This window comes from Suillus paluster, assembly GCF_016628075.1.
Source record: "Suillus paluster strain FC165 chromosome Unknown EDB91scaffold_24, whole genome shotgun sequence".
NCBI lineage: Eukaryota > Fungi > Basidiomycota > Agaricomycetes > Boletales > Suillaceae > Suillus > Suillus paluster.
The window spans coordinates 228,589-241,231 of NW_024537584.1; the positions used below are offsets into that span (position 1 = coordinate 228,589).

General features: G+C 48.1%; 5 protein-coding genes across 5 annotated transcripts; 4 read left to right on the forward strand and 1 right to left on the reverse strand.

Moving 5' to 3' along the window:
• Positions 1 to 4,962: 4,962 nt before the first annotated feature.
• On the forward strand, positions 4,963 to 5,692 carry EDB91DRAFT_1052811 (uncharacterized protein; the record flags this gene model as incomplete). The annotated part of the gene is made up of 2 exons (XM_041313697.1): positions 4,963 to 5,009; positions 5,062 to 5,692. 2 exons carry the CDS (start codon positions 4,963 to 4,965, stop codon positions 5,690 to 5,692), a joined length of 678 nt encoding a protein of 225 aa, XP_041177434.1.
• A 597-nt stretch (positions 5,693 to 6,289) lies between these two features.
• Positions 6,290 to 6,520, forward strand: EDB91DRAFT_1004775 (uncharacterized protein; the record flags this gene model as incomplete). The annotated part of the gene is made up of 1 exon (XM_041312294.1): positions 6,290 to 6,520. A coding segment is annotated over one exon (231 nt), but the record flags the coding sequence as incomplete, so codon positions are not given.
• A 372-nt stretch (positions 6,521 to 6,892) lies between these two features.
• Positions 6,893 to 7,678, forward strand: EDB91DRAFT_339634 (uncharacterized protein). The gene is made up of 3 exons (XM_041326922.1): positions 6,893 to 7,041; positions 7,092 to 7,369; positions 7,417 to 7,678. Exons 2-3 carry the CDS (start codon positions 7,155 to 7,157, stop codon positions 7,553 to 7,555), a joined length of 354 nt encoding a protein of 117 aa, XP_041177436.1. The 5' UTR covers positions 6,893 to 7,041; positions 7,092 to 7,154; the 3' UTR covers positions 7,556 to 7,678.
• A 110-nt stretch (positions 7,679 to 7,788) lies between these two features.
• Positions 7,789 to 10,443, forward strand: EDB91DRAFT_1281560 (uncharacterized protein; the record flags this gene model as incomplete). The annotated part of the gene is made up of 13 exons (XM_041324742.1): positions 7,789 to 7,878; positions 7,930 to 7,947; positions 8,002 to 8,049; positions 8,104 to 8,281; positions 8,333 to 8,427; positions 8,477 to 8,652; positions 8,699 to 8,828; positions 8,880 to 8,940; positions 8,987 to 9,087; positions 9,187 to 9,303; positions 9,359 to 9,442; positions 9,503 to 9,739; positions 10,348 to 10,443. 13 exons carry the CDS (start codon positions 7,789 to 7,791, stop codon positions 10,441 to 10,443), a joined length of 1,431 nt encoding a protein of 476 aa, XP_041177437.1.
• Positions 10,444 to 11,058: 615 nt separating this feature from the next.
• Positions 11,059 to 11,776, reverse strand: EDB91DRAFT_1052970 (uncharacterized protein; the record flags this gene model as incomplete). Its single annotated transcript, XM_041313711.1, has 2 exons — positions 11,059 to 11,498; positions 11,557 to 11,776. Coding segments are annotated over 2 exons (660 nt in total), but the record flags the coding sequence as incomplete, so codon positions are not given.
• Positions 11,777 to 12,643: the final 867 nt, after the last annotated feature.

The window sequence follows — 12,643 nt, forward strand, 5'->3', positions numbered from 1 at the left end:
GTGAACCTTGGACGGCCAATTGAATTGTCAATGGTTTCTCCAACACGGTGAGTTGGCATTTTAATTGTTCCGCGGTCATTAGTGATATGAAATCAGCCAGCGACCCCATATCTATCAAGGCCCATGCTGGTCGTCCATCGACATGCACTACAACCACTAGTGGCTGGGGAATGGCTCTGGCAATATCCCTAGTTGTCGCCGAGTTGCACTGCAGCGCTGGGTAGGTGCCTTGCGTCACCTGCACCCCAAATGCCTCGCATGTCTCATGCCCGTTCCAGCCGTTGGGCATTTTATCGATTTCCAGCGTAGGCGTGGGTCGTGGGTAGGCAGCCTCACTAAACATATCGGCGAGTCCTTCATATAGTGCCTCATTCACCACTAATAGTCCCTTTTCCAGCTGACCTTTTGCTTGGCGCACTTGCCGCCGGTACCACCACACTGGGTTCCACTCCCATTCCCAAGTCTTGTCTTTTGACACGCGCGTTGAAAAGGCTAGTGAGTGATCATCAACTCTGTATTCCCTTTCACTTGTTTTTACACAGCTAAACCTTGGGCCATTGTTTGCGGACCAGCGCTCGTCGGTAGGGGCAATGTACTGCTCCAGCCACCATACTATCCTGTCCTCAATGGGTGTTCCCATTGACGCCCTTTTATTGGTGCATTTTCTTTCCTTCCAGTGCAGCCAATTTTTATCATACCCATACTGTTTTCCCAGGTACATCCAGTACATCCGATCTACCCTGCAGCCTGGGTTTTCTAGTTTTGATCGGGGTACTTCCAACCTGAATCTGCGGTGCTTATGGTGATAGTCCACAATTATGTACGTCCCATCCCCTCGTTCGCGTACACAGAACCTGTCTGGGTCATCCCAGGTGGCAATATGGTCTTCACCTTCTCTATCATCGCCTGGGAACTTGATGCCCTGTAACCATTCTTCCACCCGTCTCGCAATGGGGTCTCGGAACCTCGTCACTGAGGGCTGGTCATTTTGGTCTGATTCGTCCTTGTCAGTTCCGCTTTTGGGGACCTCCTCCATGAATAGACCTACAGACCCCAGGTATACTCCATCCTGTGTCTCACTAACGTCTGCTAACTTACGCAGGCGTTCTTCCTCACTTGGACCCACGTGGATCCCATAGCTAGGGATTCCAGGGGGCTTGTCAGGGGAGTCTGACTTTATATGCGTGTTCTTGGGGCACTGTCTTGACACATGTCCTAGCTCCCCACAGATATAGCACCTGCCTTCTGCTCTTTGGCATTCGCGTTCTGCTGGACTAAGGGTGTCGGTTGATCTAGCGCCACCCTTCCCGATACCTCGGGAGTTGTTGCCTGTCGGTAGGTACCTTTGCGCTTTTGCTAGCTCATTTCGTGGCTCCCTTGCAGGATTTTTTCGAGGCATTCTCAAGGTCCCCCCCACGTGGGGCCTGCGAATTATCCCCATGCGTCCGCTCTCTTTCTCTGAACCTTCTAGAGGTTGATGGCCTTCTGATCGAGGGAGATGCGCTCGACACTTCCACAGCGCTAGTTTTGTCTCGCTGTCCAGACCGTTTGCCTCACCCTGTCGGGACTGAGTGGGCAATTTCTATGATTTTGGCTGCGACCTGGACCTCCTTAAAGGTAGATATTTCCGGGTTTAGCTCCTTCTTCCATAGCTCTTGCTGAATGTCTGTATTCAGCCCTGTCCATAGACGCGTCACTCGGTCTCGTTCATCCACATCCCCTATCATGTTCCAGAGCTCGTTGAGCTCGTATACATAGTCCCTCACAGGTTTATCGTTCTGAAAACAGCACTTCAGTTTTTCCCTCTGTTTTGTTCTAAAATTTATAGGAAAGCAGTAGTTGAACATTTCCGTGAAGAACTCGCGAAGCCTCCACCGGTAAGGGTCTCCAGAGACTTCGCGTATATAGAACTCATGTGCTTTGTTTTTCAAAAAAATGAGACAGCACAAACACCTTTTTCTTGGATTCCACTTTCCCGTCCTCGACGTACGCCGTCCCTTCAGTTATGAACTGATGGAAAGCTCTCAAGTCGACGGCTCCATCATACAAGGTGGGCGGTATTGGCCGCAAGGTGGTCTCCCTTTTCTTCAACCACTTTCTGCTATCCTTCTTGCTCTTTCTTTGGGCATGTTCGCTACTGGAGCTCAATTCGCTCGTTGACGAGCTCAAGCTCGAAGATGAGGACTCTGAATCATCCCCGTCGCTGTAGGCCTCTCCAAGGTGTCCCAGAGCTTGTCCAATGTAGGACTTCGGCACCACTTGATGGACTGGCTCCATCGCCTAGGGCATACGTCAGTGGTCTCGTCGGTCACTGGTAGGCCTCACCACCTTGTCTACCATCCGGGTCACTGGGTCTGTTATCCCTGTTTTCCTTCTGACAGGATTCGGTTCTTTTGGGGCTCGGGAACTTGTGAGTTCCTTTAATTTAGCCTCATATTCCTTGCGTAGTCGCTTTTCTGCTCTAGCCACTGTGGCTTTGATGGCCTGGTCTCTTTCGACAGTTTCCAGGACTGAGTCCCTTTGTCTCCCGGGCTTGGGAGGCAAATGCTTTTCAACAGGGGTTTCCTGCTCGGTATCAGAGGAGTCCCTTGACTCTTCAGCTAGGTCCTGAGCTTTCCTGTATGACTCGAGCGCTGCTTGTTGCTCCTCTAGGTCTATCTCTTCTTCTTCTGCAAGAGCTCCCCAATTCCCAGGGTTAACACCCTTGCCTTTAGAAGTTCCTTCTTCCCAGGTCTCAAACCTGGGTGTTGTCATGGTCTCTTCTTGCTGACTTACACTTGTCTCGTGTCGTTCCCACATGTCTCATTCTGTCGAGGTAAGCTGTTCTATTGCAGCGTTTACAGTTTCTCTTTGTTCACTAAAGAGTTCTTCCAGTCACCGTCATTGTCATCACTCGCGGTCTCAAAGGTAGCATGCTCCAATGTTATGTTGGGCATTGTATTATTATTATCGTTGATTTCAGCGCTTGTTACAGTGTTCAAGGCTAGGGTACTCTCCTGCTCGTCCCAAAGGTCTCAAGCAGGGCTACTCGCTCTGACCACGTCGCTATACGAGCAAACTGATCTTAAAGCAGACTTTTCCTCTTTATCGATCTCGATGGATCGCCCCTCAGAGGTCAATGGAGACTCAACAGAGTCGGGCAGCTCAGCTTTATTGCCAGGGCCCTCCACCGGAGTTTTGGCGCTAGAGAGTAGGTTAACTATGAGGTTCCCAAAGGCGTCACTTAATTTAGCATTCTTATCGCCTGCAGGAGTTGATAACGAGCTAGCTCTAGCGCGAGTTCACAAGCGCAGGTTATACTGGGTTTTCTGGGACATATTTGGTGGTTATGTTTCTCGTCACTATTTGTGGAACGTGGTGGGCCAGACCAGTTGACTGAGTGACGAAAAGATAGTTGATAAAAGAGGAGGAAAGGCTTGGAGAAGGTTAAAAAATATGTGACGGCAGGTAGAAGTTTGTTAGACTTTAGATGGCGGCACAATGTTAAATAGAATATGATCTCGCGCAATACTAACCAGATACCAGCCTAGTTGTGATTGGGAGAAATTCTAAGGGCTAAGTACAATAACACGACTCTAAATAATGTCGAAGCGTACGAAGCCTGTGATAACGAATATCAGATGTAAATAGGAAATACTAATTATACGGTTTCTATAATGGACTTGGGCGGACAAAAAGTTTTCGTGGTTTTCCTTGAAACCTTTCATTTCCAAATAAAGATTTCACATTGCTTTGTAAGAGTTTTGACTTCGACTTCGGCTTTCACTTTCAGCGTTCAACGTTCAACGTTGACCATTTCTCAGCGCCTGATCGGGAAGTTCCAGGCTGTCTCTTACATCATCATGACCAACCCGCCAACCCTGCCATAAGGTCCAGTCTTCGCTGAGGGCCATGCCCGAGGCAATTCAACTAACAAATATCTATGATTCTTTCACCCAACTTGGCGAGAGAGTCCACGTCACACTCAGAACACAGCTTGGTGATATTGGTCGCTTGAATGCTCAAAAAGCTGTCTGCCTTCAATTCCTCGAAGCTATTGAACAGGTGTAGTTACTTGTGGTGTCGCTAGGACATGATCTGATGGTTATCTCAGCATTTGAACATCATCCCACCTGCAGAAAGACATGTAATCGAAGCCAGTGTGGATCGCATGATTCAAGAGCTAGATGTTGCCACAACAATATCATCTGATCCACCAGATGCCAGCCCTGTCAACCTAGGAAGTCATACCCATACCGGTGCTGTCGGGAGACCCAGCATTCACATTCTTCCATCTGATCTTGCTGTACTCTCGTCGGGAAGGGTAACGAGGAGGTGCCTGGCTGAACTCTATCAATGTCATCCCCGCACCATTCGCCGTCAACTACTCAAATTCAACCTTTCTTCTCCCGGACCTCCAGTATATGTGGATGAGCAGCAGCCTGATGGTAGTATCAACCGAATATACCACCGAGGATCTTCAAGTGATCTCTCTACAATTTTGGATGCTGAACTCGATAGATTAATACTGGAACTCCATCAGCAATTTCCGTCCTTTGGACGACGGATGCATGATGGCTATCTTTTGCAGCTTGGCTACTGCATCCCTCACAGTCGTATTGAAGTATCATATCTACAGGTTGTTGGTCCATCTCCTGCAACATTTGGTCCACAGCGAATCCAACGTCGTAGCTATTCTGTCCCAGGCCCCATGGCCCTGGTTCATCATGACGGACAGCATGGTGCGTTGTGTATGAGTAGTATAGTAAAACTACTAATTTATTCACAGGTCTCATCCACTGGAAGCTAGTCATACACGGCTTCATTGACGGATTTTCTCGTTATGTTCTAGGAATCTGTGTTAGTAATAACAACCGCTCTGAGACTGTGCTCTCTTTATTTGAAGATATTGCTATGATCCATGGGTACCCGAGCCGAGTGAGAGGCGACCATGGGACAGAAAATTTACTTGTTGCTGCCCGGATGGAAGAGGTACGTGGAATTGAGCGTGGCTCATACATATGGGGCAGGTAAGTATTATTGAGCTTTCCACATGCTAGCCTGTTTTAATTATATCTGCAGGAGCGTTCACAACATCCGGATTGAACGTCTTTGGGTGGATGTGACAAACGGTTTAGGGCAGAAGTGGAAGGAATTTTTCCAGACTCTTGAAGCCTACGACAACCTCAACATGAACAATGATTCACACCTGTGGCTACTTCATTTCCTATTCCTCCCTTTGATCAATGATGATGCAAGCCAGTGGGCAGCCTCGTGGAATCACCATGTTCTTGGGCGTCGTGGAGAGCCCCATCGGTCGCCCCATGACATGTTCATCCAAGGTATCATTGAGCACGGGCATCGAGGGGTATTTGTTGAGTCGGCTGAGGACCAGGAGGTAGAAGATATTGTCAGCTATGGCATTGACTGGAACGACCTGGATGACCAGCGTCTACTGGCTCATCACAATACTCATAATCCCGAGGACGGTGATTCAACTAATCCATTTGTATCAAATCATCCTGATTCCGATCTATCCCATGTTGAGGTTCCTGTGTCCCGTTGTCCATTTACAGACGCTCAACTTCAGTCTTTTCTCTCTGATGTCCAGCCACTTCTCGATTCTAGTCTCTATATTGATATGCACTCACGCCGTCTACTTTGGATTCAAACATTAGCATTAGCTTCTTCTAGATCCGAGCCTAATACTTGAAATTTGTATATACTACAAGGACTCCCCTTCAGTCGGTACTTTGTGTTTATAGTAGCAATTCAAAAAATACAATGTTAGCGCAGTCTTGCTTTTCGTTCTTTCATTCGTCTCCCCAAACAGACACAGCATGTCTCTTCTTATTCTGAGGGGCGGTGTTGAGTTGAGCGTCAATGACCTTTCGAATAGCATGCCCCGCATCGGATGGATTGAGATATTACTCCCACAGCTCTGAGAAAAGAGTCAAACATCTCGACGCACGTGTCTATGGCGCTGGATCTGTTCAACTATTCTTCACATGCAAAACTCACACATGCACAGACGCCACACACACACAAACGAGACGCACACACATAATCACTCCGTCACATACACATTCTTGTATTGTAAGAAAATTAGTACTGCACTATGATCATTCATAAAATTCATTGATGCTCCAAGGTATCCAACTCTGCACGTGTCAACATTGGGCCAGGCTCCGTGATCAGAGCTGCTGACAACTGCTGAGCCGATCTTGAAACGCCTCGCAAGGCTGCCGTGAGGTTGAAAGAGTCTGGTGAGGCCTTACGAGACGAGTATGCGCACCAAAAACTTCACCAGCAACTTGTTGATCAAAAGGATAGGGTCATCCAGTCCCTGGATCTGCACAAGAGATTCGGATCAGCTCTCTGGCGCTTGCCAACCGAAGTTCTATCCCACATTTTCATCTTCTGTCTCCCAGAAGTCAAGTACTTGTCGCCCGCATCAAAGTTGGCCCCTATGCTGCTGACCAGAATATGCCAACGATGGAGGGAGGTTGCTGTGGGCATGCCGAGTTTGTGGTGTATGCTCAGAACTGTGGAAGTCGACCACAGAGACTGGCAGCGGCAAGCCTTCTGCTATGACTCATGGCTCAAGCGATCACGAGGACGTCCGCTCTCGTTAGCACTCAAGTGTGTCGCAAATGACACGACTGACCTGCGAAGCCTTCTTCAGCCTTACATCAATTAAATTTCGTCTCTCTCAATCTATTTTTCCTGAGAAGCGGATCAACCTCATCTTTTCTTAAACGACCTTCCAGAACTTCAGGAGCTAACCATTATCATGCTACACGGGCCAGCTATTTCACACATTTCACAATGAATCTCGCAGCTGCCGTTCACTCTGATCAGTCTCAAGTTCATATGGCTGTTATTCGACATCAAGCTCTTATCTTCTTTCACTCCCATATGGGCCCACCTGACGCATGTCAAGATCACGGTGGATCAACCAAATGCATTCCACCACTTGCTCCAGCTAGGTCCTAACCTCTCCTCATTGACGATCGATTCAGTGCGAGTAAAGGTGAACTGCTTGAGCTAGCCAAGACTCAGGTCAGATATCATCTTTGAGATTCTCATCACATCCTGATTTTTCTTTGCAGCTTGACATCATTGGCGTCAAAGTAGGTCATTTGCCCCAAACACCGCCCTTTGCAACCACATATATGGAAGAAACGCCTGCCCTGCCTTTCCAACGAATTGGTGAATGCTCATCGACGCAGCGAATAAGCAATCACGAGGTCATGCTAGCTATTGGGAACGAGGAACCTTTTTATGACTTGTATTGCACAACTTTGAATCGTGCCATCGACATGTACGTGAAGGCTGGCCGTCGCAAATTCGCGCTAAAGCTGCATGGCTTCCTCGCCGCTCTAGACATGTAAGCATAGTGTTTGACATACGATCCACCCTCTCATTGCAGGATAGTCATCGAGGACGCCTAGAGAGTGCTCTGGCAATTTTTACATCCTTGCCTGCTCACTATGCACCTCATATGTGGACATCACTAGAATCCTTCATGCTCTCTCATGCAATCAACATACATGCCGAGCTGGAGCAACCCTGAGACCGAGAATGGATACATATCTTGCTTGCATTTCTAAGGACATGCACAAATGACGTGAGCACAGAGCTAGTAACAGAAGAGAATGGGGAAATGGGTGTTACGCAGCTTGTTGGAGCACTTCACACTGCTGTGATGCGTTTAGACTCAGGTATGTGTTGGCCGAACGCATTGACAATCTGATCATGATCAATAATTGGCAAATTGCAGACTTGATTCACTCAGATCATCCTATCATGGCAGTCCAAGTATCCAGCGATGCTACCTGTAGTGACGATGAAGACTTAGCCTTCGTTGATGCTATAATTTCAAACCACCTCCCATGCGTGCGTGTTCGCGTGTTCAAACATTATTTCTAGAGCTGATGTTGTTTTCAGGACGTGCTGGTTGACGAAGTTAGCGTGACAATGGGTGGTTGAGATTCTGAACGTCTGAAGTTCATCGCAAAGGTGGATACACTTCCTCCTGGCCAATCGACTGTAACTTTATCTTGCCCAGTGCGTCTGACCATCTCGAGGGTACTCCGTGAACTGACCAGCACATCATTACAGACATCCTCTTGGGGTCTCTATGCTCTTGAGAGCAGCGAAGTGGTGATGTCCCATCTCCACTTTCGATGGCAACATACGGGTACCATGGCCACTACTTCGAAGAGGAATCATGTTTCATTGGTGCGCGTGCCACGTAGTTTGCACACTTTAGATGTACAAACACGACAACCTCAGCAAAGTAAGCGGTATGATTTTTTGTTCTGTAATAATTCTAACTTATGGCTTCAAGCTGAGCTTGGAACGACATCGCGCCTTTTACTTGTTATTTCTACTGACCAGAACGACATCTTGTGGGTGACTATTACTCCTGTCGACACGGACATTGTAATTTCGCTTCCTCACTCTGATGCTTCGAGATATCATACAATGGTAGGTGTTTTTCCCCAAAGGAGAGCTCTTATTCATTGCTGCACTGAAGAAAATCGGACTAAGTGTGATGTATAGCACACAATCCTCGCCGGGTGTGATCCGCACCCTGCAAACCTCCAGAGTTGTTACAGTCTCACTACCCATAGCAGTGAACGTAGAACACTTTTTCCGCGGCAAAAGGTTCGACCACTACCTCGCCTCGCACTTTGTTCTGAAGTCCTTTTAGATTGTTTTCGAAGTTTACTATCTCGACCACTTCCCACCAGTATGTTCGAATATCATCGACGGAGCTGCAGGGTCCACCGAGTCTCGATGGGGTGAAGATCTCAGGTTGTCGTCCAAGCCGTCCTGTTGTGGTAAGATTCCTATCCTTTTGTTGTTTGCTGAAGAAGCTAGATTCTATGTAGACCGTTACGCCAGAACATCCCGTGAACTTCCTGCTCTCCATAGAGTCTTCAAATGGACCTGGTGCGTTGCTAGTCAGTTTGCTTGTTGAGTGCTAAAAGAAACGCAGTTCTGGAGCCACTGAACCTCATCATCAAGTACCGCATACTACGTGACGGTGAGGATTCTCTCACATCTAGTGTTGCCTTGACTGCAACTAGTTATTCAGAGGTTGAGGCATTGATTTGACAAACGGTGGAAGCTGTTTTGTCAAGTATGTCAGATGAGAAGCCCCAGTACAGCTCACTATGACGCATACTCATTGACAAGCTGGTCGCACACCTGGAGAGTGACGCTGAATGGGTAGAAACGTACAGGGCTACTGGTGAAATTGTCTTGCCTCATTCGTTTGAAGATGGCGGGGATTTCCAGGGACCTATTCGGGAGGTTCGTTTGTCGATTCCTCGTTCTGTTGGTCTTGCTCACCGCGCGTTACCTTTAGGCATTGGCGCAATGTCGCTCCGAGACTGCATCGCCCTGTCCTTGGAGAGAGATCAAGATACCGGTTGATGTCCCAAGGATGAACGTTGGTGTTTCCCAGTTGCCCACCATGCACACCCAAATTAACTTGGTTTGTCTGTGATAGATCGTGACCGCAGCACAAATCGCTGTTCAACCATCACTCCCCAGTGACACACGATCAGATCAACTACTGCCAATTTATGCAGGCCAACCAATCCCTGCGACCCTCATCTTCAAGACCTCTTTTCATTGGGCTGAGAAAGAAGGTAAACAACGCAGCTATAAGATGCGATACAATGTCGAAGAGCATGTCAAGGATTGGCTTTTGTGTGGACGAAAGCGTGGAGATTTCGTCGCAACTGTAAGTCCTTTGATAGCTCTTCACCACGGCGAAATTACCTTACCCAAGGTCGACGTCCAGCCACTGCCAATATCAACGCAAGGCTCGATGAGATCTACGGTGCCAAGCGCTGACACTTGTCAGGTCCATGGGGCTGAAAAGGTTTTGATTTTGCCCAGAGGTGGCAGAAGTACATATATCGTAGGTATGGGAGGCGAAACCGAATGAATGTACTACTATTACTTCAGGGATAATTTCTTTCTTGCGATTCCACTGCAGTCGTCGCTTGCATTTTGTTGTTTTCTGGACAACTTTCCTTCTGGATATCCAAACCAAATCCCGAGGAGCATCAAGGAATCCACTTGTAAAGGAAAATGCGTGATAAATCAAACGCATTCTGCATGGAGGACTTTGCATCAGCAGCGAGAAAAGAGCGCGCAAGGAGAATCTGAGTGGATGCCAAGACGAGCATGTGTCGAATGGTCACAAAGAAGCCGTGTCGTTTGAAGATGATGACAAGTAGACCTGGCAGATACAATATTGCCGACATTTTTATAGAGAGAGCCAGGCTAAGTGTACAGTTATGGACGTTCTGAGGAAGAAAGTATAGTGCTCACCTGAATAACAAGATGCCTATGTCATCCCAAGCGCTCTGGAAGGCTAGAATCGCCGCTTGGACAAAGATTATAGACCAGCAGTCATTGAACAGGCAGCGAGACAGCTAATACATATTTTTCAAACATTTCGTGGCGTTTCTGACTTATCGATCAGTCAGGTTCATCAAGTAGTAAGTACCTCCCTTGAATTTCTACTCGTTACAAGTTCATGTAGTTTAGCTATCCACGAACAGAGGAAGGACCTGTGAAGGCGAATGGTGTAGGGTGTGACATGGGTGCACCTGGGTGGCACCTGTACCCAATCCGCGGGTAGGTGGCACTCTGAAGGCCTACCCGTACCCATACGGGTCAGACTATCATGGGTGTGGGTGGATCCGTGGGTGGATCCGCAGGTGGTACAGGTCACCCGCGGGTGACCTAGCGTATATTTTGTAGAACTGTAGGTATGAGAACATATGTATGAAATATATGTAAATCAATTAGAGTCGACGTCAATTGTGTCACGGCGTGAGTCCTTCTCTTTTCCCTTCTCTTTTCCCTTCTTCTTTCCCATTTTCTCTCACATGATTTTTGTAGCGATGCTGAGGTCAGGCATGAGGGGTGTGTTGAACCAAGATCCGACGGCGACCTGTGCCTTGAAGGTCTGCGAGCTAATACCGTGCTGAAGGTGGTTAACTTGCAGACGGCCACCGGAGAATGCCCGTTCGGCGTCAACTGAAGAAGCTATACGAGTGTCAGTACTAGTAGTGGGTACAAGCACTTGTGAGCTGTCATACCAGGTGCTGACAAAAAATCAAGTGCCATTTGTGCTAGTCGAGGTCGAGTGGCATGGGCATTCTCCCAATACTGCAGAACTCCACCTGCAGCATTGAGCTCAGTCTTTGATACACGCGGGGAATCGAGGTAGGCTTCAATGGAGTCTGGGCAGATGAAATTATCTTCTCTGTCCTCTTCATCACTCAGGCTGTGGGCAGCCCATTTACTAGAAGTGCAGCGGAGCTGCGAGACAGGTGGGTCTGGAGCCTTGGTTGGGACTGGTGGCGCGAGCATCGCATATGACTCAGTCCACCGCGCATGAACGATGCGCTTACCTTCCTCACGGTCGCTCTCACGCCAATCTGGGTTCCGGTCGAACCAGTTAAATTTTCTATGGGGGCACATCACTAGTATAATAGCTCAACAATCAATAGGGTGCTCGCACTACAGCTACTTGACACTCACCGATGGCAATTCGGTAGACCTCGTTGTCATCTGTCAGGGCATAATATTTGCCGACAACTTGGAGTGCTGCTTTGGCAGCAATGTGGACGACGGGCGGTGAATCATCGGTTGCATTGTAAACACGGTCCAGAGCATGTTCAAGACTTTCAAGCATAGGGACGACTTCATATATTAATGGTACCTCGGCTTGTGAGAAAACGTTTGTAAGGTCATTGAAAAGCTAGAGGCTCATATCAGCGTCGACATTTGTGAATCGATGACCTAGAAAATGACCTGACCTTGAGAACAGGTACAAGATGTTTTCACTTATAATCTCGTCATCAGTATTGCTCCAAATCGCTATGTCAGACTGCTCTGCTTTGGCAAGCCGCTTCTTTTTTGGAGACTCTAGAACAGGAATCGGAGATGCCGATCTTTTGGTATTTGTTGCTAGTGACTTGGGTGTCGAAGACGCGCCCAAAGCTGAGTTGAAACTGGGAGTCCTTGCGGGCATGGAGGATCGAGGTTAACTGACGACGAGAGAGGGTGACAACTAGCTGTGAAGTGCGCTGCACACATCGAATTTAAATATATATGCATCAGTTGGTGGTATATTGACAGGCACCCTCTGATAACGACCAATATCCATCTGAAACTAGTTTATGAGGACTGTCGTCATACAGCAGTACTCGAGCTTGATTTTGACATCGGATAAGTGCAAGTAGGGAGGCACAATATTCATCTGAAACTAGCTGGCATTCGGCCGTCAATCGTTTCCTATTGGGGTACTAGACCACCCGCGGGTACCCGCGGATACCCAACTTTAGCAAGCCCTCTGACCCGTACCCGTGCGGGTGAGCCATCCGTGCCACCCGCCACCCGTACCACCCGTCCCACGTTCCATCCGCAGGTGGTACCCGGGTGGGTACCCGGGTAGCCCTCACCCATGTCACACCCTAGAATGGTGTTGGATCCGTCATATGGAAAATGCGCTTGTAGGCTGCCACATTCTATCTCTCAACCGATGACATGATAATGAGGGCATTACTAACTTACAGGTTGTCAACATAGGCGATGCAATGGACTTCCTTTCTGGTGGGTACTACAA

Excerpts from the sequence above, each read along its gene's own strand:
- EDB91DRAFT_339634 (XM_041326922.1), top strand. The coding sequence starts at position 7,155 with ATGGAAGAAACGCCTGCCCTGCCTTTCCAACGAATTGGTGAATGCTCA. Across the intron at positions 7,370-7,416 it reads TTCCTCGCCGCTCTAGACAT|TCATCGAGGACGCCTAGAGA; the intron begins GTAAGCATAGTG and ends ATTGCAGGATAG.